Source organism: Anopheles stephensi, unplaced genomic scaffold, assembly GCF_013141755.1.
Source record: "Anopheles stephensi strain Indian unplaced genomic scaffold, UCI_ANSTEP_V1.0 ucontig283, whole genome shotgun sequence".
Classification (NCBI taxonomy): Eukaryota; Metazoa; Arthropoda; class Insecta; order Diptera; family Culicidae; genus Anopheles; species Anopheles stephensi.
In genome coordinates this window covers 57,427-84,225 of record NW_023405217.1, presented here as the reverse complement: position 1 = coordinate 84,225, position 26,799 = coordinate 57,427, and the positions used below count along the sequence as shown (strand labels likewise).

The 26,799-nt window shown below is 47.5% G+C and overlaps 3 protein-coding genes across 6 annotated transcripts in view; 2 read left to right on the top strand and 1 right to left on the bottom strand.

Annotated features, from left to right (window-relative positions):
- The window catches only part of LOC118516378 (neurotactin-like), a 36,403-nt gene extending 15,903 nt beyond the window's left edge, over positions 1-20,500 (top strand). Inside the window, exons 3-5 of one of the 2 annotated variants that reach the window (XM_036062229.1) lie at positions 2,627-2,822; positions 15,343-16,530; positions 16,608-20,500. In XM_036062229.1, the coding sequence (XP_035918122.1) occupies positions 15,417-16,530; positions 16,608-18,172 (2,679 nt within the window). In that variant the 5' untranslated portion in view covers positions 2,627-2,822; positions 15,343-15,416 and the 3' untranslated portion in view covers positions 18,173-20,500. The remainder of the gene's footprint in view (positions 1-2,626; positions 2,823-15,342; positions 16,531-16,607) is intronic. The other variant, XM_036062230.1, reaches the window with a different exon arrangement.
- A 447-nt stretch (positions 20,501-20,947) lies between these two features.
- Positions 20,948-23,889, bottom strand: LOC118516379 (E3 ubiquitin-protein ligase RFWD3-like). Its single transcript, XM_036062231.1, has 3 exons — positions 23,747-23,889; positions 22,772-23,662; positions 20,948-22,712 (listed from the first exon to the last, which is right to left on the bottom strand). The coding sequence occupies exons 2-3, from the start codon at positions 23,412-23,414 to the stop codon at positions 21,190-21,192; spliced, it is 2,166 nt and encodes a 721-aa protein (XP_035918124.1). The 5' UTR covers positions 23,415-23,662; positions 23,747-23,889; the 3' UTR covers positions 20,948-21,189.
- Positions 23,890-24,203: 314 nt separating this feature from the next.
- LOC118516381 (cold shock domain-containing protein CG9705-like) overlaps positions 24,204-26,799 on the top strand; it is a 37,185-nt gene continuing 34,589 nt past the window's right edge. The window contains exons 1-2 of one of the 3 annotated variants that reach the window (XM_036062234.1): positions 24,204-24,367; positions 24,486-24,950. In XM_036062234.1, coding sequence (XP_035918127.1) covers positions 24,790-24,950 — 161 coding nt within the window. In that variant the 5' untranslated portion in view covers positions 24,204-24,367; positions 24,486-24,789. Of the gene's footprint in view, positions 24,951-26,799 lie in introns of all 3 variants that reach the window. The other 2 variants (XM_036062235.1, XM_036062233.1) reach the window with 2 other exon arrangements.

Sequence of the window (26,799 nt, the reverse complement as noted above, 5' to 3'; positions counted from 1 at the left end):
GACGGGCAGCGGCGATACGCACAAAAGGACAAAAACTTGACATTGGCACACGCTACTTACTTGCACACGAAATGGCGCGAACGGGTGCGAATTTCTTAGCCCTTTAAAAAAGCGGGTCGCAAAGGGAACCGGGAAAGCAAAATATAAAGGTTAACTCTAAGGTTTCCTTCCCTTCTTTTTCCCGAGTGCTAGTCTGTTATCCGGAAGTTATCGTATCGGAAAAACAGGCGACCAGTGAGAGAAGCCTTAAGAAGCGTACACAAACCAAAACTAGCTAGAACTACACAGAGAAAATGCAGCTCGCCTATATTTGTGTGCCGTTTGTGTTCGTAGACTTTGTAGACACAAAAAAAACGAACAAAATAATGGCGTCCGATTGTGGTGCTGCTGCTGCTACTGGTGGTGCAACCTTTATTCCCGATGCACCCAGACTAGACCAGACTCTTTCGGGTCGTGATTGGAAAAAAATGGAAAACTTGTAAGTGCATTTCATCGTTCTTACTTTGTCTTTTGCTCCTCATTTAGCTGGAGAGAGAGAGAGAGAGAGAGAGAGAGAGAGAGAGATTATCCAACCCAAGGCGTGCATAATGCAAGCGCGGAAGAAGCGTTAAATGCTAAGCTACACCGAGAACCCCGTAACGCTTCTCGGCAACGGGCCCTTGCTTGCTGTCTTGCTGTTCGTAGTTCGGTTCGGATAGATAAACATTGCTTAATTGCAGCACAGAACAATGGGACCTAAATTGGTGCCCCTTGGAAGACTTTTGCAATATGCAACGACAAAGCAGATTTAAGATTGAAGCTAGTGCTCCGTTTTGGGCTAGCGAGCATGAAGACAAGTTAAGCCATTTTTGCTTCAGATTGTTATCAGTTTGAAGTGAAAACAGAAAACACATTTCGAACCATTTACTATAACATTTAAAATGCCACTAGCGATAGAACGCCGGATAGAAGCTTCTCTTGCATGCATGAGGGAAGAAGTTTGAGCTTCGTTTAGGGTTGAGTTAGTTCAGCAACCTTTCGCGTGTGTGGAAATCGTCGTCACCATTACTAACCGGGTAGGAAACAGTTTTGTTTCGCTCGCCCTGCCCGCCTGAAGCATAGCCAAGTTAACTCCTATAAATCCCCCACAACAACTACCGGATACAGGGCTAGGGGGGTTTCTGCTAAAGTTCCTTCTACACCAACCATTCGCCAATTGCGTGCTGATGTGCAATTTTCCTATCCAACCGAAGCGGACAGTTCTGTGGCGTTTGGTGCAATATATACTGCTATAGTTCTCAACCGTTTCTTGAATGGAGAAGCGCGTAAAAGGTTTTACATGATGAGAAGAGGGGTTCGTTTTTGTTTCGTTGAAGGAAGTTTTATACAAACAAATTAGACAATATCGTTTAGTTTTGATTGCCGGGAGCTCGCCAGGTGGAGTAGATTGTTTTATGTGTTTTTTTTTTTTTGTTATTTGTTTTGCATCTTTATTGCTTGATGCATGCAATCGCATTTTGAACAGACAATCGTCGTGATTAGAATGTTTGATACTATGTAGGGGTTTTTTGATTGCCATCTTTTATTTATACAATTTTGTAGAGAAAACTGTTTAAAAAAACAAAATTGGTTACCAAAGGAGAATGCAAAAGGAAAAAAAGAGAACAGACATGTCTTTTATGTCAAACTGAATAAGTGTCATCAATGTCAAATGTTTGTTTGACGTCTATCAAAGCATGCTCTAGGCGCCTACACTAGGCTGTATATATACACCTTGTTCGTAGGATTGAGCTAATGATAGTTACTTCATTGTTTTGGCGATTATTTGACTGTCCTTAGCGACCAGCATCACAAATTAAATTAAATTTAAAAAAAATTACAAAATGTTATCAAGGTTTCGTCCGCGGGCATACTGCACTAGGTGCGTAAGAGAAGCGTTGGATTTGTGAGCCCTATCTTCTCATCTGCATTACTCTAACCACAACCTTTATTATTCTTAATCAGTGGGATTACTTTGAAATGCAGGATCGGGACTCAAATCCCATCTGGGTCGTTCCCTCACAGTGTGGACTGACTATCCAACTATGTAGTATAAATAAGTCTAGTGGGCTAGAAATGGCAGGTGACCTAAAGAGGCCGTTAGGCAAAGCAAGCAGAAGAAGTCAACAAAAAATAATGCTTTTAAACGTCAAAAATAGATTGACGTTTATTCAAACGCATCGATGCAGCATTGTATCTATACACCTTGGCTGGCGGCTGATACTAATGACAGATACTAAGCGTCAAGATAAAAAAAATCATCAAAATTTAAATGAAGAATGTACTGAAACGGAAAAAATCGTTAAATATAAAATAAAAGTCGTTAATGAAACAAAATTTAATATACAATTAAAAAAGTCTAATCTGATTTAATTTAATGATTTTTTTTATCTTAACAAAAGCGAATCAATTAGCAGTTACCATTTCCCTGTGCAACGAGCAACTCGTTAATTTCTCATAATGCACATACGATTAATGTTTGAATGAAATTTGCATTTAAAACAACAAAAAATCACATCCCATTCCTATGTACATCAATTCAACAACAACAACAAAAAACCATTTATTTACCCTTTGTTCTCTCTCCATTTTTGTATTTTTTTAACAGATCAGCTCCCTCACACGCTTGATGAGTCGGTTGAAGACTTTCAACAGACCACCATCATCCAACGAACCAACGCTAGCCTAGAACCGGTGTAGACCATTTTTATCGTCCCCGGAATATACTCCGGGCAAGTGGGAATCCGGGTGGTTTTTAAGCCCGAACTCTTCTAGCAGTAGAAACGACATAGAAACACGACCAGGTAAGCCGACCGGTTTTGCTTTTATGTAATTTAAACGGAAAAACAATTATTACGGGTGCTGTGTGCTTCACGAGAGCACCGCAACGGACACAGCGTAAACCAACCGGCAAACTCGGGCCCGTGCTATGCCCATGTTTTCGGGGCTCAAACTCATTTTTACTACACACTCGTTTCCCATACGATCACGTGCGTTTGGTTCGGTGTTTAACGCCCGAAATTCCTGTGTTGAGGAAGGCTTTTCTCGGGAAAAGATTATGAAACACAACCGTGTCATTATGAAAAACACGTTGTAGTTCTGTTCAATTGTACAAACTCCGTGCGTCCGTTCCCGGTCTCTCGCTCCTCCGTACCCTGTCTCTCAACCGCTTCGCTTGCGTTTATCGCCGGGTTCTTTGATGAAGATCCCCGTTGGGCCATGATTATAGGCTTTCCACCATAGGTTTCGGCTACCCCCCTTCTACAGATTCTGGATATCTTTCTCCTCAATTATGTACACGACAATTTAAACGCAATACCACCAGGCAGAACGGGTAGACCGTGAGTCCAAACATGAGAAGCATGCCGCCCGCGAGAACTTGTACACGTGTACCACACGACCGTTACATTTTTTGGTGGAGTAAACGCTGGTCGGGTGGACCACGAGAATAATTACGCGGTGCTCCAAATATACTTTTTCCTGTTAGCGTGGCCATAATTACCTTTGTTTCTTTCCAAAACAATGGCTAGTAACAGTCCTATAGGAAGGTAGAGCGAACCATGAATTTTTGAAAATCTAGCAGGACTTTTTTTCGGGAATCCTTTGGCACATTCGATGCGTGTCCTTGATGGGTCGAAACCCGATTAAACGAGCACCGGGGATGAAAGTGTGAAACAAAATTAATATTTTATCTCGTATGTTAATTGTATCCAATCTGCAAGCGAAAATCTAGCGAGGGTGAGCGGTTAGATAGAATGAAAGCGGGAACCCCTTTTTGGTTTGCTTTATCCAGATGTGTTTGTTAAAAAAAGGCCCGCAAGAGCGAGAGCACGAACGAAACAATCGTCGAGCAAACACGTATGTGTGCATCGCTCGTAAATCTCGAGTTAAATCGTACGTTCGTGGGGGCAGAAAAACCCTCGTAGGACGATCAAAACGCATAATTATAATGATTTACTTCGACCGCACGTTTGTTCCGTCCGTTTGGGGTCGGAGCAGCCAGAAAACTACGTACGAACTCTTCCCGACGATGACGATGTAAACCGAGCCGGGAAAACCTTTTTTCCTCCACACGAAATGGGGAACGTGTAGAGCCAGGCTGCCGATTTAATCGGCATTGCCTCGCTTCCGTAACGTAGAATTTTCTCCGCTTGTTTTTAATTTTTATTTTGTGTTTGAATATGTAGAGTGAAGTAGCAGAGAGAGAGAGAGGGAGAGAGTGAGATAGAGGGACAGTTCCGTTTTTAAGTGCCATTTGTGTTGGTTTGTGGCATTTAAACACATTTTGTATGTGTCTTCGACAAAAAAGTCGCTCGTGTTGGGTTCTTCGAATTTGTGGGCTAACTTAAACGAAAACACATGTTTCTTCTTGTATGATGTATTGAGTATGTGGTTGGTAGGTCGTGTTGGTAGCATCATAACACGGTAAGGGATTATGTTTACTGGGCAATGAAGGCTAAAAGAGCGAAGAGTTAAATATTTAAAATATTATGAACACGAACGATTGATTTTAGTTGTACTAGATTGCAGAAGAAACTGTCATACTTTGATAAACGGTTAATGGGTTTTTAATTTATAGAGGAGACGCCTATTTTATTTATTTATTAATTATGACGGTCCGATGCCGTATTGTCACAACCGCATGTGGTGACTGTGAATTACATTCACGCAAAAAACAATTAACAAAATTAACTAGGCATTTCCTCCTAGTTATTTGCCATATCCCGGGAATGCAGAGGAGACGCCTAAATGTATGCAATTTTCATTTTTATGTGACAGGACAGCTAATACTAGCATACAGGCATCCATATGATCTCTATATGAAGGGATTTTTTTATTATTCGCCTCGATGATCAACTAAATTTCCGTTTGCTGTTTGGATTATCTTAATTCAGTCAGAAAATATCGAAACTACCTCCCTGATTTTCAAGAATTACTTAAAATAGGCAAAAACATGGTGATTGCATACATTTAGGCGTTGTACAACCCGTACGAATGAATGACTATCCAGCTACGGATAAATTAATGGCCATAGAAATCAGAAATAGTTGCCCAAGGCTACACGAGGTTTTAGAACGAATAAGCATTGGAAAAAGGATATAAATTGGCTTATTAAATGTCTTATTAAGGAATAGTACAGCTACTCATTTCGATGAAAAAATCTCCAAAATTTTTTTTTTTTTTTTTTTACTGTAACTCTCATTTCTTCTACGGAAAGTCATCAACCCTTCATCGCCGTATTGTCACGTGAGCATCTTTTTGCCTCGTTGTTTACTCACCCAACCCCCCCTCCCAAACGGCGAATCCTCCTTTGCCAACCTTAACCGTGCAAGAAAGCATCCCGTCCACATTTGATGAACCGTCTCCACGCGGCATTAATGCTTGCCGGAGGGCCTGCGGTCTGGCCATTGAGCTCCATTCAGCTTCCCCCGTCATCCATTGTCATCCACGGTGGTGGGCTGACGGAGGGCGCGACGCATTCTCCCTTTTGTTGTCGATCACACTCGAGACGGATGCAAATCCCTTTTTGCTGCCAACATAAGAAGACATCCTCATGCTCGTGGACAGGAAATGAATGAATGATCCCGTTTCCATTGCGCAGTGTATATTTGCAACAAAAGAATGAGTACCGGACCGGAGGAGGGAGAAGAGATGTGATGGGGGAGAAGGGGAGTATCTGAAGATGATGGGATGCCGTTGATGCTAATAAAATTCAATTTACGAATCTTGCTGCTGCTTGAACTTGTGCCATTGACCGTTGCCGCATGGGTCGGGTTTGGTTGGGCTCGTCTCCAGCTCCAAGCGTCATTAGCCTTTCACACCCGGGCTTCTTCACCGTCCGAGAGCCGATAAAGCCGTGTGTATCTTAAGCAATGACAATTGCTTTGGGGACGCCTTGGCAGTCCCAACCGTCAAGAGCCTCCGGGCCGGCAAGCTGCATGCTCTGACGATGGGGACGAATCCAATTACCAACGTGTACACCAGCGTCCACGTAAACACGCACATGACAGCATTAATCCCTGCGCGGACAGGCTTCGGCTTCAACCCGATGGCAAAACTGACCGACAGGCAATAAATTACAATATTTTTTCTCATTCCCTTCCATCACTCGCTGCACTTGATTGCACTTGCTGTGGTCCAGCAGCAGAAATTAAAGCCTCCTCCCCGATGAAGCTGCCTTAGGTTCCACTGCTGCACTTCTTCGCTGGATGGAATCGGATGTAACCGAACGGACGGTGTTCCATCTCGAGCAACATTATTCTGGCGCTTCCTTTGACCGTGAGCTGCATCGCGGACGGTATTTACCCAGTTGATTTATTTTACGACGCCTCCGGGTTTTTGATCTTCTCGGGTGGATCAGGGATGGAATCAAGCTACAGCCCTAGTGCTGGAGGAGGAACAGTAAAAAAACACACACACACTGGAGGAGAGAGTTTCGATGCGGGTCAGAAACTATACTGCTGGAGATAAATTTGACGCTTCAGGTTCAAAACTCGGCTACCGGCGACGATCGTGGTGGCGTCACGGGAGCTACAAGTACGGCATGAATCATTGTCGTACAATTCCGTTGAAAATCTTGCGGTGCGTTACGATGCTGCAGCTTGATAGGTTGATTGCACTCAGCGCTCAGGCATCGGGGTTCGCGCAACGAGGTTTGGAGAAAGTAAACATATGGGATTTAGTCTGCCAGGGACTCGACGGTCCGGACAATCCGAGCTTGTAATGCGTGCCGGGACCGGCTGGCGAGTGTGGAAAGACACAAGCCAGACACTGGCACGGTTTGAAGGTGAGGGTTAGTAAGAATTTTTGAGCAGAGAGTCTGGAAACGATCTTCCCTGCAATGTCACTGCTAACCGTGGGCGGCTTGGTTAACTGGTAAGACGATACTCCTTGCCGTCGATAACGTTTGTTTGTGCTTTGTGTTCAACGATGTTTTGATTTGGAGCTCCGATCCGATTACTACACCTTTGACTGTGAGCCCGTTGGTGAAGAGATGCTTCGCCCATTTATGCTTACGATCAGAAGATCGCGTATCATTCTTTATTGCTACGCCTCAATGTTGCTGATCAACGCTAGACCAGTGATTGCTATAAAATCATTGCTTTCCCGCCATAAAACAACCATAATGCACCACCGTTGCTTCGTTTGAATTATTAATTGCATTTTAAATGATCGACAAAATAAGAACCACTTAACAAGGGCCCTAATCGTGAGTACAACATCCCCTTTTTTAACCCTCTAACTGTTAGCAACAAAAAACGGGCTACCACTTAATTGCTTCAAATTAACAGCTGAAGCTCGAAACGTGAACAAAATAAATTAACTGTCAGGCGGATTTCACTCAACGGCCGTTGGGCGGTCCCGTCGCTGTGTACAGGCGGCGCGGGAAGTCGTCAGCTGTGGTGTCGCTACCGACGGTACAAAAATAACGTTTTTTTTTTTTTGTTGATTCCTTCGGTTCCAAGTTGGGGTGATGTTCCTGCGTTTGTCGTTTGTTCTTTGGGTTGATAAATCGGGTTCACACTTTCGCCCACACGGTGCAGTGTACCGGCTTAGCGCTGACATTCAGATCTAGTCCCCCGATAAGCTAGCCCAACTCCACTCGCCGATGAGTGATAAAGTGACAAAGCTTTCGCTGTCAGCACACGTCACTGTGCGCCGCACAACAAAACGAGTCCTCTAATGAGATCTAATTTGTTGACGAGGTGTACGAAAGGACGCACCAAAACTTTCACGCCGGCAGTGTACCTAAAATACGCCACCAGTGTGTGCACACTCAGCTGCATCGAAGTATCGAAATGGCGGGGAAAACCTTACAAACGCAACTCTCCCCTCCGCGTAGTCCCGCAACGACTATTACCTTTACGGCTACCAGCTCGGTCCGCTTCTCCTTTTGCGAAGCGATCATATTTCACCGTCTCCACATACTTCACTTTATGAAGTTTCACTTAAAAACAGCCGACTTATTAGCCGCTCGCCCCCACTACGGGGCGCACGCAAACCGATCGGAAGTGGGATTGCATTACCAAACAAAATACGGGTCTCTGGCAGCCCCCCTTTCGTTCTACTCCATCGGCTCGTTTGTGGTAAGTCAGCTATTTCCCCCGTCGGTTGTAATCGCTTATCGTGAGGGTTTGGCGTGCTGAAACTTGATACCTGCAGTATCTACTGCTTTGAGTATGGATCAATTACAGGCGCTGGATGGTTAAGGATGCCCTAGCAGGTTCCTGCCGTTGGGACGTGCCAGAACGCCAACCAGAAAATTGGTGCACAGGTGAGCACCAGGATGGGACGCTTCTTACGTTACGCTGCACCTGACATAATTCCCTCCGTTAGTGAACCGAACGGTACGGGGGTAGCTATTGAACGTTGAATCATCAGCTTATGTCTTGGGTGTGTTTAATGTAGTTGAAGAGTTCTTTAGACGATCGTTAGACGATCGATTGGAACTTATCGTTGGGTTATGTCTAAGAGCTCAATGTTCTTCTCGATGTTCTCTACAACTCTTCAGTTCAAGCTCTGGTTGAGATTGGCCATTTAATGGAGTAGAAGGAAGAGTCATTCTCATATTCTTGGGATTTATTGGGAATAGCCGGGAATTGGGATTTACTTTGGAAGACATTTTGAACTTGGAAGAACTAAATGTGATGTCTAAAACCTTGCAGCTTTCAGTATTGCATAGGTTGTACACGATATAGCTTCTCTTCATTAGTCAACAAATCTTATTCTTCCTCCAACAAACTCTATCTTAACGATCGCCGTCTCAACCACCAACGGCCCACCAACTTCAAATCCCACCACAACAGTGCCGTTAAAGTCTCATTTAGATAATGCCACCCGTTCGGGTGGCACTAGTTTACAGAGCCATTTAATGCATCAGAGGAAGGAAGAAGTCATTGTCAAATTCTTGGCATACTTACCGCGAAGGGTACACTGTTACCACTCCAACACCCACCAAGGCTCAGTTTCGATAGTCTGCCAAGTCTTTCCATTTGTTGGGCAAAGGAAGTACATCACGACCAACTATGCTCCGTTAAGTGCATTCCAAGAAGGGTTTCTTTTCCCGAATGACACGCATCCGCCGACTATGCGTGTGTTGCGCGTGGATAGAGTTGTCTTGTTGGGGTGCATTATTTACGAGTGTTGCTAGCCCCACTAGTGAAGTGAATTGTTCTCGACTCGTGTGTTAAGTATCGGTTCGCACCTCGCCGGAGACACGTCGGCCACTATTTACAGTGGTGAACTAATGAAAATAAACAGCTCACCAAGCTGTACCGAGTTCCTCTCTCTCTCTCTCTCGCTCTCTCTCTCTCTCAATATAACGTAGCGTGATAGCTAACGATTGGGTGGTGATCAAGGTATGTAGATATAGAAGGTAGAGTTGTTTAGAGCAAATTGACATTTCTCGACCTGACATAACAGTTCCGTGGTGATCAAGGGGAAGGGTATTGAGAAGAATGACGGCAGCGTCGGAGGAGGCGCCGGTGGTGGTATCGCTTGCGATTTTTTGATGAAAAATGCAACCAAATATCGTCAATCGTCTGTGGGCCAACACTTAATATGCGAAGATGACCCATAAATTAGCGAAATTGCTCAAAGGACTGAGAATCGAGGCTGTTTGTTCATGTTGGTAGCCCCATACCATATGTTTTTGTAAACAAACTCTGACATAACTCGACTAAAATGTCGCCCTGTCAAATCGATAAAAATCCACCTTCTAAATACATACACCTTGGTGGTGATCTAGTTGATCGCTCGGCGCGATCTGGAAGTGACAAGCTATCCGGTGTACCGGGTAGCATATGGATGGATGTGTCAACACGCAAACGTCATTCAACGGCTCGGTACAACTCGGCCGGTAATTGTTGGGAAAGTGCATAGGAACACCCGCAACTTCCGCTAGCTGCCGTACGGCGGGCGGGTAATTAAGGGCGAATGCCACTACCAACACGCATCCCCCGGCTGTCACTTTGTTGACGAGGGATACGGAGCACACGAATGGCACGCGTGCCATCCTCCCGGCTTGCAAGATAACATCTAGCCTGCGAAGGTCCCCGGGACACATAAATTATGTGGCCGAGCGAGCTTCTGGCCATCAGCTAACGAACTGCACGAGGTTGGTTCCCCTTGTTGTGGATTTTTTCTTTTCTCCCGGGCTCTATCCAGATATCGCTTGCTGGGGGAGAGGAAAAACTGTGGATTTATGATTCCTCGCTCGTTTAGATGGTGGAAAGTGATTGTGCAGCAAACGGTCGCTTTGACGGTTGCGCGATTTGATCGATGACAACATTAATCCGCATCGAGATAGGTAGCGCAGTCCCCACCGAGTGTGGCCTCACGTTGCTCATTAGAATAAGCTTAACTTCCTGGATTGGTTATTTTTAGCGTATTTTTTCCATTAGCTTTTTTTTACCGGCTGGTGCCAGATATGGTGATGTGGTTAGCCATCGATCGATTGTTTGATTGCTTCACCTGTGCCTCGTGTTTCGGAAGGGGCAAACAATCGGGCGTCGGCGAATCAAACCAACCCCGGCCGAGTGTTCCCAACTCAATTAACTTTCATTTCCGTCTGCAGCGTCGGTTTTTGTTTTAAAGCCGTACGAATCGATACCATTCGAGAACGGATCGGTCGGAAGTCGGAAGAGTGCACCGTCTGTGTGTGTGTGTGTGTGCAAGGTAGCAGTTCCGGTTTCCGGTGACTAAAAAAAAGTCCCTCCCTCCCAAAAAAGCGATACAATCGGCTGCGTTTTGTTTCGGACCGGGGTCGTGGTAACGTGTAACTTTTATGACACATTAAAGGGTGTTTTAAAAAAGAAGGTTGTACTGCGGTGTGGTGGGTCGCAACGGCTTTTGCTCCAGCGTTTAATTGCTTGATCGATTTCGGGACAATTTTAACACCGAATTTAATGCCCGACTGGTTTTTTTGGGGGGTTTTTATTTGGTTCGATTAAATTAAATACAATGGAGTAAGAAAAACCCCGTCTTGAAGGTACGAACGCAAACCACAATCAGGAGATGAAGAAGACGTCTGCAAGGACCGGTGGAACCCATTCGCTCAGGAGATGAAGAAGACGTCCCGAATGCGCTCGTCTACCGACCAAAAGCCAGCGCTTTGCGTTGGTGTCATGTAGACCGATAAATTTCCAATGTTTGTTTATGTAGTTCACACCCAAACAAGAGTGGCTAACAATCTTCTTCTTTTTTCCTCCTTGGCGTACCGCATATATTGCCTTCCCGTACTTGGTTTGAGCCACGCCACTGTCAGAAAGAGAAGAGCACCCAAAAAGAACACAGCCTCAACACTCGATCTTACGGGTACGATCGTGTGCTTCGTTGCTCTCGTTTGCGTCCACTTCCCGTTTTTTTTTCGTTCTTGAGGTTTCGTCCATGTTAGGAACGTTCTTGGAGGTTTACTTTCAAAGGGTTTGGTTCGGTCGTTTAGTACCGAAAAACCCTTCAAAAAGAGACCTAGAGAGAGAGAGGGACAAAAAAAAAGGATCATAAATTGTGGAAACATCGCTCCTACACACGAAAGCATGCGTGGCCCAACCACGCAATCGCTTACATCCTTTTTGGGTTGTGATTCGTTGTGACTGCATTCCTGGCTGTCGGCTTCCCATTCCCCTTCGATCGTACAGTTGATCATCGATCGATCCGTGGGCACGGTACGATTGTGGAGACCCAACACAGCTTCCTTAAATCATAAATTGTAGCCCAGAGAAAACTAAATGTGTGGGTAGCTTAACGCACAATCTTCATCATCTTTACTGGGAGAAGTTAAAGAATATTTCGATCGGAACTTTCTCCCGCACGCTGTGGACAATCAAATATTCTACCAAATTAGGCATCAGAATTCTAGTCGGACTCTAAACGACCACCCCTATGTCCACTACGCGGGAAGTTTTTTTTTCGGGGGGAGAAGTTCCTCAAGACCTCGAGCAACTTGATCTTCGGGAATAAGTGTAGCCGTATCCGGATGTTGCTCATTTTAATGTATCTTGATGTGCACCTACCCTCGCTTGTATGACATCCAAGAACCAACCTTTGTGTCCTCTCCTCTGTGTGGAAGGAACAAAATTTAATTGATTTCTTATGCTGATGGCCGTACGTCGATCGGTCCCTCCAGAGATAGATATCACCATCATTCCAGCACCCTTTAAAAGGCCTAGAACCTGGTGATTGCTTGTAGATTGAAATCTTTCCCACCAATTTCTCGCCGTGCTGCAGTGCCTACTGGCCAGTTTCCCTGGCGCGAGGTCCACAAGGAAACAATTTAGGTGTCATAAAAGCAGATGAGAACCTCCCGAAAGGGTATCTTGCATACACGGAGGCCCTTTGCTTTTCTAGTCTGGTTTCAATCTTCAAGAACACAGACCACATTAACCCTTTTCCATGAGGTTAAACCATGTGGTGAAGTCCCGGCCGAGCTGGACTTTGCAATGGGAAACGTGTTGGGTACTTTAGTATGTGTTGTTTACTTTGGTCAACGCCATTATCGTCGTCGTCGAATAACCCTGACGGGGTGGTTCAGTTTCGGCCTTTCTTTTATGGAACTCAACTCAACTTTATTACTTCTGGCAGAACGGCGGGGAGGTGAGTTTTCGGAAAGAAAACAAAGGGTTAGAAAAGTCGGCATTTTCGGAGTTCGGTCTCCAAGAAGTACCGAGCGTTATGACAATAAGCCCAAACAGAGCACTAAACCACAAAATTTGACCGCTATGACTGTTGTGGGATATTCGGGGTTATGCTTTCGGGGGAATTGTTTTCCCTGTGAGTTGCTTGCTGCCGGGGATGGGATATTATCTCAGCAGATTGTGGACAGGAATTAGAAGGAAGATGGGGGACATTTGCATGAGTCACACGATGGTGGACTATTCTATTTTTTGCATCTGAAGTCTGAGTCATAAGGCTAGCTTTATGAGCAATACAAATCTTGGCATTGCTTAGAAATGTCCCTCAATGTCTCATAGGAAGCCACCTCAGTATAAGGAGCGTGTAGAACATCCAATATCCCGTACGAATATCATGTCAACACAACATCTCATCTTGCATTTAAATTGAATCGAAATGGAGTCCCTGTCTGGGTCGCTCCGGAACTACAAATACTCAGTCTACGGTGAGCCACGAATAGCCCCGTGAGAATTATGCACTTCGCCTTCGTATCGCTCGTGATTGTGTTCTAATTGAACAATCGCCTGCCTCGACCAGGTCTCACTGCTCCATCGGCACCCCGAGTAATTGAACATCACCGCCATTGTTGCAGCATCCAATGGCCGGCATGACCCAGCATTCCCATCCCCATTCAACAAGATCACACTTTGGGGCGTGACACACACACACTGGACACTGCGTTTTCACTACTGCTGATGGAGGTTTGGACAGTTTAATTAAAACATAATAGCATTTCGGTGAGTTCGGGCGGGGAGCCATGCTGTGGCACTGGCCTGTGAAAATGTCAGAAATTCCACCTCGAAGTTCGTCCGGTCAAAGGAGGGAAGGCCAAGAATTCTATGTCCAGGAGAAATGATTTTTTTTTTCGGATGCTACTGATGGACATGGTCGATACAATGGTTCCTGGGCTATCGTAAATAAATCTGAACGTGATATGAGCCATCAGTAAGGGAATTAGTTGGATCAACCGTATGAAGGTACCGGCATATGAAGAATGCTCGCGGCTCGAATATTTATTTATGAGGGCGTGAAGCAGCGGGCCTTGATTTGTTTCAATTAAAGCGCCCTTTTGTCATGGCTGATCACGAGTGCAAGTGTGAGATTTTTTTTCTCCTTTCGATCAATTAACACACAGATCGAGCCCCGTGATTTGTGAGTAACAAATTGGGATGTGAGCCTTTCTCCTCTGTTGTGGCCCTCAGATGGTTCAGATGTTGTGAGGTACAAATTAGTCAATCGGTTCCTCTTTAGACTTTAGAAAGTCTCTCGAGCGTTCGAAGTTGAGGTGGAAAATTTCTTAATTTTCCATCGCATTTCGGGAGGCCTGACTCTGTCTGTGGTGGCTGCTAAACGCACGATAAAGCTTGAGCCAGTAATTGAGTTGCCATATTAACCGAATGACCGGAATTGGATGCGCAAAAAGCTGGCGGTGCTCCATTCGCCACCGCAGCAGCAAAACCTAATCGCGCTCGGAAAGCAACAGCAATAAAAAAAATGCCCGTGAGCAGCATATTTTATAATCTCAGCGCACCATAAGTGGTCTGTAAAAGCCCGGCCAAAACCGATCGAACGAAACGAAGGAAAATCGCTGCGCACGATTGAGAGATCAGATGGATCGGGGCGCACTAGTTTCATCCGCCGTTGTTTTGCTTTTCTGGCGAATGATCTGGCCGATCAGGTGTTACGACGGTGCCCGCGTGATGGTACACTCGGTAAAGAATCCGAACATCAGCGCACGGTATCTCGCCGTCAGCGGGGGAAAACCGGCTTCCCGAATCGGGGCCACATGCTGCGAGTAATGGCGAGGTTGAACAATTATGATCCTCCATTACCTACTTTCGATACAGGCACCTCTTCCTATGGGTTCCACTTTGCGAACGAAGCCTTGGACCACCGCACCACCACTGCATCAGCCGGTCAAGAACCGTCGATCGGTGTGGGGATGGTTTGCTGGCCACATCTGGAGCATGCTCTCGCGAGGGCATCGAGAATTTAAATTGCGATTGCTGGGGGGGGGGGGGGGGTTTAGCGGGAGCTTCCCGGCGACCAGAATAGCCCGAAGCGGGAACTCGTTCGTTTTGCTGCTTCCTGAAGCTGGAGGGAGAGGCTTTAAAAACGATCGAGGTCAGCTGTTTCTGCTCTGCACTGAAACTGACCGTAAAAGGCTATAAAATGTGGGGAAGGAAAGTCGGCTGGACACACACACACACACACGCGCTCCACCTGTTGTTGGGGAGGCCAGTTTAATCGCGTAAAAAGGTTATGACTGCCTCAATCTCTGCTGGCGTATGGAGCGGAGTTCTAGTTTTATAGCCGGGCAGTTTAAAAGCCTTAAGGATCTTAACCTTGTTTTTTTTTGCAGATCGGAGGCGAAACATTTGAATGACCGATCCATGAAATCTGAGCAATTTATAACCTTTATTGAGCGTTAAAGTCATAAAGCTCACTCGCTCCCTCAGGCTCTGACAGTGGCTGGATAGGTGTCCTAATCTTTGACCGAGATTGCAAGCTCAGCAATTGAGGACACGCTGGACATTAATAAGATTTTGCCGCCCGTCCTACTTGTAAAGGGGGCGCTCTTGGCTTTGTTGAGCCGCCCATTGTCAGAGTGTCAACATACTAATGAGATTACTTCTTCTTCTTCCATTGCAGGTGCTGCTAACGCTTTACACTACCAGCAAACAAAGGAGCGAAACGCCCGGAGTAGACTAAGCGCGCCAAACAAAATGGGTGAAACCGACGAGAAGGAAACTGTACCGGCCGCGGCAACAACAAACGATACGCAAAAACCGGAAACACCTCAACCGAACATGGACGGAGCGGAGGTAGAGCCGAAGGAGACGGAGAAACTGCTCGGCAACACGGGCACCACCGATGAGGAGGAGCGTCCGGCCGTCCCGACACCAACCACCGACGATAAGCCACAAACGAAGGCGAGCAGCGAAAATGTCGCAAACGGGGAGGAAATCATCAACATACCGGAGGAGGCGGTGAACGGGGAGGAGGGCAGGAAGGATGCGGCCGAGGAACCGGGCAAACCGGACAAACCGAACAAGGTGCAGGCGGAGGAGCGCGAGGTAAAGCCGAAGAAGGTGCCGGCCGGTGCGTTCAAGCTGCCCGGCTTCTTCAACAAGAACAAGGACAAACCGAAGGAAGCGGACGGGGCGGATAATGAGCTGCTGGAGAAGAATGGTGGGGCGGAGAATGGTGGTGGTGGTGAGGGAAAGGAGGGCACCAAGCCGGAGGATGGTAAGACGGGTGCGGAGGACAAACCGAAGCGAACGGCGGGCGGTTTCTTTGCCAATCTGAAGCTGAGGAATCCGTTCGCCAAGAAGCCGGTGACGGAGGCTGCTGGCGGGGAGGGCGCTGACAAGGGGGCCGAAGAGGAGGAGAAGGATGAGGTGACGGCCGAGGCCACGGATAAACCGAGCGTCGGGGAGGAGGCGGGTGTTGACGGTACCGAGGAGAAGAAGCCGGTGGAAGAGGAGCCGGAAGTGCAGGCACCGAGGAAAGGATTGCTGGAGGCGCTACGTGTTCCGCTGGCTTCCATTATCCCGAAACGGTTCAAACCGGTGGCGAGCGGTGATCCGGACGATGACATTGAGCTTGGAAAGACACCGAAAAACAGGGCCGGACTAGCGTCGATGGAAACGTTGGACGATTCGCTGAAGGATGCGGACACGAAGGATACGGTCGATAAGCCTGGTGCGAATGGGACGGATGGGGAGGCGTTGGTGAAGCCGGACGATAAGGAGGCAAAGGATAAGGCGGCCGAAGCGGAAGAGGATGCCCAGGAGCGTAGTTTGCTGCAGCGGGTGCAATCCTACCGTTGTTCAGTTGGTAAGTACCTTAACACCTCAAGAGCCCTCCCGGGGAACTCGTCTATAACGTGCCCATTTTTGCGTTCTCTTCTTCAGATGACATCGCCATCATTGCTGGTGTGGTGATCTTCCTGATCCTAGTCGCGCTGATCATCGCCTTCACGTTTGTGGGCAAAAGCGAACCGATCACGGCTCCGGTCCGCGATGGAAAGTACATCGAGACGGTAACGAACTGTGGACGCGTCGAGGGCATCCTCGAGGATGGTTCGTTCGCTTTCCGTGGCATCCCGTACGCTGTGCCTCCGGTCGGTCCGAATCGCTGGAAGGCGGCACAACCGATCGAGAACATCGAACATTGCTGGAACGGAACGCTTAAGGCACACAACTCGACGCCCGTCTGCTGGCAGATCTATGCCGACGGGAAGGTTGATGGTGCGGAGGACTGTCTCACGCTGGACGTTATTACACCGCACGTACGCTACGATAATCCTCTTCCGGTGGTTGTCCTCGTCGGTGCCGAATCCTTCACCGGTGACTCACCCGGCAAACTGCGTCCCTCTACCCGTTACGCTCGCGCACGTGACGTTATCTTCGTGCGACCAAACTTCCGACTGAATGTGTTCGGTTTCCTCGCACTGGAGCAGCTTACCAAGAGCACTCACCCACCGACCTCCGGCAACTACGGACTTACCGACCTAATCGTCGCCCTCAAGTGGATCCAGCTAAACATCCCTCACTTCGGCGGAGATCCAAAGTCAGTGACGCTGTTTGGACACCGGGCCGGCGGTACGATCGTAACTGCGCTCGCATCCTCCAACAAGACAACGAAACTGTTCGCCCGCACCTGGATCTCATCCGGTGCGTCCATCTTCCCGGGCAAACCGCTTGCCGATTCGGAGAAGGAAAACGCACTGTACATGAGCAAGGTCCGCTGCGAGGACACCAACTGTCTGATGGAGAAGGAAGACGAAGACATTCTGGACGCGGTACCGGATGTGTGGCGCCGTACCTTCCCGGACCTACCGGCAGCGGACGAAAACGCAACCGCACGGCACGAATGGCTGGTGCTGGACGGTAACATCATGCAGCAGCATCCGGCCGACGTGTGGAGTGCGGACGTCTCCAACAGCGTACGGTACGTGATCGGGTCGACGACGCACGAAGCGCACAACACCAAGCTTCACCTGAAGTACACCGATTGGACACCGGAGCTGGTAACGCGTCACGTCAACGAAAGTGTCGTCGGCAAGCTGGGACTTACCGAGGAAGCGCTGCGCCGATATAACGCCACCTACCAGGGACTCGTTGCGATGGTATCGGACATTCGTACCATCTGTCCGCTGCTGACGATCACGCAGAAACTGCAAAGCTCCCAGTTCTACGTCGTATCACAAACGGGCGGCGAGCTGGCGATCGCCGATGTCGATTCCGATGTGCAAGCCATCCTGGGCCGTTACGAACCGAAAACGCCCGAACAGCGACGGTACGTTTCGGCGATCCAGCAGCTGTTCTACCATTACGTGTCGCACGGCGAAATTAAGCACGAGCTGCGGAAAAAGCTGCTCGACATTGGGCAGGACGCGCTGCCGACGTACAACACCGACAACTGCCTGTTCTGGATCAAGAACGACGTGGTGCCGCGTTACGCACGGTTAGATTAAGGTGTCCGTGTGTGCCAGAAACGATGGAGCGACGGGAGCTAACCAAAAACTTTCAACGACAGCCACGTGGACGCGAAAAGTTCCGGAGATCCTCACCAATTTTTGGGGGGGGGGGGAATAGGTTGGGATTTAGGTGAGATGATATTCGGCGTAGTCCATCAAGAGGGAACAAGGACGATACGGACGTTCTTCTTAGCAGCTAAGTGTGACACTTGATATTACGGTGTCTACCATCTTTACGACCATGACCAGTTATATACACTTATATACAGTTATACACGATACTCCTCAAAAATTGCATAATGGAGCAGCAGCAGCAGCCAGGTACGACACCGTAACTTGCCAAAATCCCGGAATCCGATAGCTCAAACAAAGAACAAAAAAAACACGATCGCGTACGGGAAGTTTTTTTGGAACCATGTTTTAACTAGCGCTTTTTAGCAGTGACCACACACGGTAGGGGATGGTCCACGATTTTTACTGAGCGCAAGTTTTTGCGATTAGCCACCGGAGGCGCTGTGTGGGAGTCTTTTGATAAGAAAAAAATACACACACACACACACTTTTCCCATTGGATAGTGCTGTTGTTCTAGTGGGATCATGATTAGAACATAATACTAATAGCTGCTAGCAGTGTTCAACGTAAGGACGGTACAGTATTCTAACGGTGGCCCAACCTGTCGTCTTCAGCATCATCTTCATCTCCCTTTCATCCGCATCAGATTTCAACTGATTCCGTTCCGCTCGATCTAGGGTTTGACACGCCTGCCACGGGTTCACTCCAGCTCCAGCTTTTTGAATATACTATAATTTATTTTGTTCCGCGTAAAATCGCTATCGTTTCTGCTAGTTCTAGGAGCTAGAGCTGAAAACCCTTCTTTGCTCGCTTCCAATCGGCTTTTTGATAATAATTAAACGAACCTTTTACACAGAAACAAAGGCTGTTACTGTACTGCTACCGTATTTGACAGCGAGGTAACCCTGCGACTCTACTGCTCGTAGCGGGAAACCCCAGTAGGCGGGGATTTTTCAATTTTTTTAAAGCATAAATTCACACAACTGACATAACTTTGTACACACTTGAAGAGAGGGAGGGGAAAGAGAGAGAGAGAAGGGCATAGTAGCAAAATGAATAAAAGTGCAGGATGGACGATGAAGGAAAAAGTAAGACCTTAAAACAAATATAAAGACGAGAGAGAGAGAGAGTTAGTGAAGACGCTAGTGAAAGCCTCTAATCGGATATCTATATGTAAGCATAAAGCAAACTGTACACTACCTAAAACAAAGCCGAAAGAGAAGCATAAGGTGGAATGATCGGAGCAGGATCAGCATATGATATGATAGCTCCGGAACCGGATGTGATTAGCTGTCTAGGGAAAGGATAAAAAGATGCGGAGGAGGGAGCGAAACACATCCAAACGATCATACATACATCCTGCAGACGAGATCCACACATACACACACACACATCATCCTACGTGTATTTGTTGTAATTTATATTCTATTTGGTAGTTTTTAATTACGATATAATGCTATTTTATGTCCCAGCCGCATAATACAGCGGACCCGCAAGTATTGTGTAAAACCCACAGTTTCCCCAGTCCCATATATGGCTTGTGCGTGTATTTTTATGCCTCCAAACAAACAAACAAAAATCCTTTTAGCGTTTAGTTTTATTTTCCCTCTTTTTTTTATTTTGTTTTCTGTACCATTTCGTCCATTCGTCTATTTACTGAGCGATAATTTAAAAGAAAAAGTAAAGATGTCTGATCGTGTCTCCCTGCTCGGCGATCAGATGTGTCTTGTGTAAGTGTTGCACTAAGAATCCTAGAAGTATAACTATATTAGCGAGGGCTCTATATACACGAGGAAGGAGGGAGAGGGAGAGAGAGAGAGAGTTCACAGCAAAAACACAATACTCAACCAACAATCCCCGGCTGCATTTACTTGAGTGATCCTCGTACGATCACTCAAGCTGTGCCGTTCTTCTGCTATTTTTTTAACCATCGTACTACATAATCTCGCTCTTTCCTTCCTTGTGTGTTCCGTTTTGTGGAAAATACAAATACAACCTTTTTTCCGTTCACTTTCCTCCATACAGTAAATCCCATCAGCGCGATACTAAGTGCGCGGATAGTAGTACAAGAGCGTACAAGAAAACAAGAGAAGCAAATGCAGAGCGTGCAGTAGAATAATGAAGCAACGTGAAACAGAAGAAAGCTAGCCGAGGGTAGAGGAAAACGAGGCCTGCAAATGTGTAAAGTCTTAGGGAGCATGCAAACTAAAGCAAATGAAATGAAAGTAAAAATATACACCCTTGTTTGGAAATGGTTTGTGCAGTTATTGTGCCTGTAAGTGGATCCGAAAATATGCATTTATTGTAGTTGTAGAAATTGTTCTGTAATGTTTTTCAGACTATCCACTTGCTTAAAACAATATGGCGACTCGAAATACACAAAAATCGAAGCAATCGTTGACTTTTGTTTATTTAGTGTGGACGATTGTTAAAAACATGTGAACGCTGGTTTTATGAGATTTGAACTAATGGGTAGCTTCACAGTAGGTCATATTGCATAACCGAACCGATAGGTCTCAGTCCAAGTGTGGCATGAAGCATTGGTCTAAAAATTAGTATTCATGTCCGCTCATTCGGCCAGTCCGCTTCTTTCTGTACGCTGAACAGCCATGGTTTGACAGCCCTGGATGTCAGTGCTCCGTTCAACGCCTGCTACGCGCCATCTTTCTTTCAAACGGGGTTTAAAACAGCGGGGGTCGTTTGTTGTTCTTCGTTTTCCTTATCCTTAAACTAACACATGGTTCCATTTTATTGAGAGGTAAAATCGTAAATCAATCGCGCCTAGCTTCAAACAATCAAAATGTTGTCCCCCAAAATACAAAATGGCAGTTGCCGGCGCCGGATGACACCGTTTCGGAATTTCTGTCCACCCGTTTTCGTTCCCTATTCAAATGTACATACATACACACACACGCACGCACGCTCGCGCACTGCCTCAGTCTCACTCACTATTCAGACGGTAAATGCGGCACCGACATTCGCTTAGTGCGGCCAGATACGTCCGTCCCGGGGTGGCCGTCAGTATCGGGCAGATATCGAGGATACCTTCGCTCATCGGTAACTGCTGCAACCATCGGCGGCCACTGTTGGTGCACCAGGTGGAAAGCATTTTCGCGTCCTCCAGGTACGACGCCACCAGCGTGTCCGCATCGTTCAGGTACACCTGGGCACTCCGGTACATGACCGTTTGGACGCGCGATCCTTCGAACGTGTGCTGCGTCTTGAGTGCGAACACACCGTCCAGCTTCTCGAGCGAGGCCAGCACCATCGTGGTTGGTTTGTCGACCGTTGGCCGTACGCTGATCAGGATGAGTCCGCTGGCCGGGTTGTAGCTCATGGCGGTAAACGCACCGGTGATGTTAAGCAAATGGCTTTCCACCTGCTGGGTGGGCGTGTACTCGTAGAACCAGACGGATTTCAGTTTGCACACGAGAAACCCACCGCACGGGATCGTTGACGTGGGTTCTACGGGGCAGATTTTCACAACCGCCGTAAAGTCCTGCTGCACGTGCCCGACACGGAACTCTTCCAGCAGCTGATCCGGCTGCCGAATGTCGTACACGTACACCGAACCACGCTGCGACCCGAGGTAGAGAAACTTCGACCGTTCCTTGTCGAACGCACAGGACCACAGCGGACCTTCCTGGTTCGGCGTGATCGTGCACTGTACGGTACGGTTCTGGATGGAAAACACCTTCACGCTCTTCTCCATCGTTGCACACGCGAACAGATCGCCCGATGCGTCGATCGCTATGTCACGCACGGAACGGGACGATACCAGCATGGAAGCGGCACCGGCACTAGCCGTAAATTCGGGCACCTGCACCATCCGGATGGAATAGCCGGGAAACAGTGGCTGGGTGGATTTCTGCGATATGAGCAACATCTGATGTTTGTCCGAGTAGGCCAACGCTCGGCAGCCCGGTTCGCGCGTAATCTCCATGTTCTTCTCCAAAAACAGTTTGTAACTAACGCGCCGTTCGGCCTGCGAATCGAGCCGCTTATCACCGTACGGATCGGCACGACTGTTGGCATCGATCTTTAGCTTCAGAATTTGAACCATCTGGCGCTGCTGTGCCAGTTCCGCGTTTACCATCGAAAGTTTTATGTTGAGGTCGATCACTTTCAGCTTTTCGCGGCTCAGCTCCTGCAGCAACTCTTCCTCGCGCGTATTGTCCACCGCCTTGACGCAGCGCGCGTAGATGAAGCGTATGTCACGCATCGTGGCGCGAGCTTTGCACGTGGCGCAGCTGCGACTAGCGGCCGGTTTGTCCTGCATCCAGCGCTTGATACACGACATACCGAAGAGGTGGCCACACTTTAGCGACACCACCCGATGTTCGCCCGTTAGCGTCCATTCGTCCAGGCAGATCGAACACAGGAGTCCTTCCTCGTCTTCCTCCTTCTTGTGGGCTGGCGTGCTGGCGATCTGTACCGGTGAGGTTGCATTTCTTTTCCGTTTTTCTAAAAAGGAAGAGAGGATAATTAAATGCACTCTGTGAGGGGTCGTCTAAAGAACTAACTTCGCCGTGGTGTAAACATATCGCCGGAACGGTTTGGTGAACTGTCCGATAGAACAACGGGTTGATCCGCATCCGCACCGGATGGTCGTTGCACGATCACTTCCACTTCTTCCACGTCCTGCCCTTCGTTTATACGGTCACCACCGAGCGTAGCTTGGCTCGAACCTCCGCTCGGAGCAGATCCCAACGGGATCGGTTCCGTGTCCTCATCATCATTGCCATCCTCTGTTCGGACTTCGATGGTCGCCTGCACTTCCGGCACGTTGTTCGATGGCTGTCGATCCACCTCCGCACCCGGGTTCGATCCGAGTGGGATGGATTCCGTATCCTCCTCCTCCTCCTCCTCGTCGCCATTCCCACCGTCCTCCGTGCGGATCTCAACCGTGGCCTGCACTTCCGGTAGGTTGTTTACGTTGTTAAGCAATATGACCGGCGATAGCATGCCCTGCTGTATGCGCCCCAACTCCACCTCCATATGTACCACCGGGTTATCGAGCACATTTACCGATCGTTGGCTGGAAGCATCGTCAAAATTGAACTCTGCCGATTGCTCTGCGAATTCCGTCGGGGATAGCGAACGGCCCGAATCTTCGTTGAGCGTTTCGTCCGATTCTTCCGTCAGCTCATCGTTTGATTCCTCCATGCTGGGCGGGAAAAGTAAGTGAAAACAGTGTGCTAGTGCTTCATTTGTGGTCCGAAATTTGATCGAGATGGACGCACTGCTACGCGGAAGAGGCGCACACAAACGGTCTAATGAAAAAAGCGTAAACAAAGAACAGTGACAGCTGCTTTTTGCGAGCCAAAATAACGGACTCGTTGACGTTTGTGCGCGTGCTGGTTGTCTGCGGGAGGGGTGTGCTTATGTTTTGCTTTTAGCTAGCAGTATTTTAGCTAGAGTCGTGATATTTCAATGAAATACGTACGGTTTTAGGAAGTAGAACATAATCCCTAGCACAAAGAGCTTAGTTTACTTACAATGTTCCAACGTATTTCGTCAACAAAGCTAGTCATCCACGCTATCGTGTGTGAGTATCAGGCAAAATGATGTGGAAAGAATTTAAATTAATTCCGTTGAAGAATATTTTATTTTACCATACAAAACGACCAATTGTTTTTATTTTACCTAAAACAGAAAGAAAAGGTTTCAAAAGCAGTAGGTTTTTTTGTTTTGCATTAATTTACATACTTTCTGCATCTTCCCAACTGCTGAAACAAAACACACAGTGCAAGCTTGACAACTCGTTTAGACAGTTCGGTACAATGCGAAAATGTTTGGTAAAAAATGAGCTTAATTTAAAAAAATACCTCAACTAAAAGTGCTTTATTTGTTTAAAGCTTTCAATAATTTTCCTAGCTAAGAGAAAAAATACATTCACATTAATTTGCACTACGTTTTCGACACCCATTTCTGTTGCGTTTCGGTATGCAAACCGCGTTCCACCAGCGTGCATCGACGCACGCACGAAGCATCGCTCAGCATAGCACTGCGCCACCGTGATCACGAGCACGCGAAAGCATAGCGCCGTTTCAGTTGCGTTCGGAAAGTTGTTGAGCTTAGCACGCGTGTATTGTGGTCCAACGAGTCTGTCTCTTCTGGTGCGTAGTGTTGTATGGTCGAAGCCGTTTCCTCGCGTATCATAGTGTGTGGCAACATACACATACGGTGCTGTATCGGTGTGTTAATCAGGTGGTCACCATCTTGCATTGTTTTCAGAAGCGTAGCGCATCAAAGCAACCCGCATTTTCAGTGCCGAAGGTTGGTGCTCCATTTGTTCCTAGCGGTCGCGCTTGGTTTTTGTGGTGAAAAGTTATATCGAAAGCTTGCAACATCATTGTGCGTTTGTGTGTGTGTCTGAAGAGTGCAACCATATTCGTATAAGTCTTCGTGCCCACAAAGGAGGCTGCTGCAGCAGTTGACGCCACAGAAAGGCTAGACGAAGAAAGCGCATCCAATTCCGGACGGGAGCATAGTAACGCAGCAGGAACGCATCCATCCATTCCGGCCAACAGTATCCATCATGTCCAGCAGTATTCAGATTACGGCCGACGACAAACCGGCAACCGGCTTGATCACACCGACCAAGACACCGGCACCGCCGGTGTCCAGCATTCCCTCCAGCCCGTCGCATCTGCAGCTGCCGTCGCCGATTATAACACGCCGCACCAGAACCGCTTCAACGTGAGTAAACATCCTAACCCTCTAATCGTTCAACCGACCATTCTCAAGGCACGATGCGTGCGTTCGTGCGTGCGCCAACAGCAGCAGGGTTGGTTGGTTATCGCTCGGTTTGCCCTTGGTCAAGCTGCTGGTTTGTGTCGGTTGTTCGCCTTATGAAGCACAGATTGGAGACCAAACAAAAAACCACCGGCCGGCCCTCCCCTACTCGATAACGCACGATGGCGTACACGGGGTCGTCGAAGGTCAGCCGGCCATCTTCTCGCCCTCCCCTTTGCTACAAAGGGTTTAAAAATAAACGAGAAAAATCCTTGAAGAAGATATTTGATTAGTTTCTTGGTTTTTTGGGTCAACCGATTGCTGGAACTGGTTGTTTACACGAAAACTGCCCCGTCACTCGTCAGCTCGCTTATTTACACGACGCCAAAACAAAAAAATGTCTAGGTGGATTAACTTTTAACTTTTATTATCTTCTCGTACGTCAAACCTTAGGGGCGTGCGTAGCAAAACATCAAAGAACGCCCCAAACGGGAAGATTGTTCTGTGGCAGAGGTTCGACTGCCACGGGGAAGAACAATCAAAGTAGTATCTTGATGCATTAAACCACCGAATCACATTCTTTAGGCGCAATAAAAGCACACAATTTATGCGTTGAACGTGCTTGATGGCAACCCGGAGAAGAAGAGAAGGTTAAAATAAACGGAACCGGAACAGGCGCCGGAAACGTGCCGGCCAGACGTGGGTATCGTTCAGAGAAGTGAAGATTAACGAAGCAGCACGTTTTTCGGGGTATTTCTCTGGTCAACCATAGCGTGGTGGGTCTTGCTTTTCACACAAAGTTATCTCCGACGTTTTTGGAGATTTTGGACGTCCACCAAACGATGAAGGTGTATGCGTTATTAATTGTATGCTGTTGATAGCTCTGGTCGCTGATAGCCACTGTGACGAGATACCTGTGACGAGGTCCTTGCTACGATGCCCCTTTGACGAACCTCTGGGCAAGACTCATGAGGATGAATTATCAGGTACTTGATCTGGAAAATCTATTTTTTTATTTTATGGTCTTGATTTGCGGCAGACCATTTCCATTTAAGCCTACCAAACCTCCTATGATCTTGAAATCTAAAAGAAAAGCGCTCTTCATTATAGTGAGTCCTTCTCCATTGGCCCTTCAGACATACGGAGCCAAAAACACTTCCAAGAATCTGCCTCTCGAACGCAGATAAGCGGTTTTCCCTCATCGCCCAGGATATAATCCATGCATCTTAGGGCGTGAGAGGTGAGTACTGAGACTATAAATGGGCCAACCGTCTAGCGGGCACTTCCTCCCGCCCTCTATCATTTCCAAGAGCGATCGGTTGTTTGATCCCCGGGGCAAAGAATGTGAATCAATTACGTTACGCTGATTCCGCCGCTATCGTTGGAGGGTGTAACTACACATCTTGCCACTTTTATTCCCACCTTCCGCCTTCCCATCGTCGTCAGCTTCATCCCGACTGCGGCTAGCAAAATGAGGAAACGATTTATTAATCACTGCCCACTACAACTCCCCCACCTCTTCAAGTACACTGCTCGCTACTCGCTCTGAATCACGGAGACATCATAACTTAATTTTTTGCATGCTTTGTAGGCTCCCGACGAACGACGATTCGGAACGTGGCGAACGCGCACTTTGTGGGTACATTCCGCAGATCATTAGACGAGAGGCAGAGAACAAAGCGGAATGAAAACGGGACTTTAATGCGATGGGAAAATGGTATGCGCCCTACGGAAGCACCGAGACTAGCGTTGCGATAAAGCGATTAAAGGGGATGTATTCCCTATCGGCACCGGAGTTTCTTCGAGGCAGGCA

Coding starts and splice junctions, on each gene's coding strand:
- LOC118516379 (XM_036062231.1), bottom strand. CDS start 23,414: ATGGAGGAATCAAACGATGAGCTGACGGAAGAATCGGACGAAACGCTC. Junction 22,713..22,771: donor TATGTTTACACCACGGCGAA/GTTAGTTCTTTA, acceptor CTTCCTTTTTAG/AAAAACGGAAAAGAAATGCA.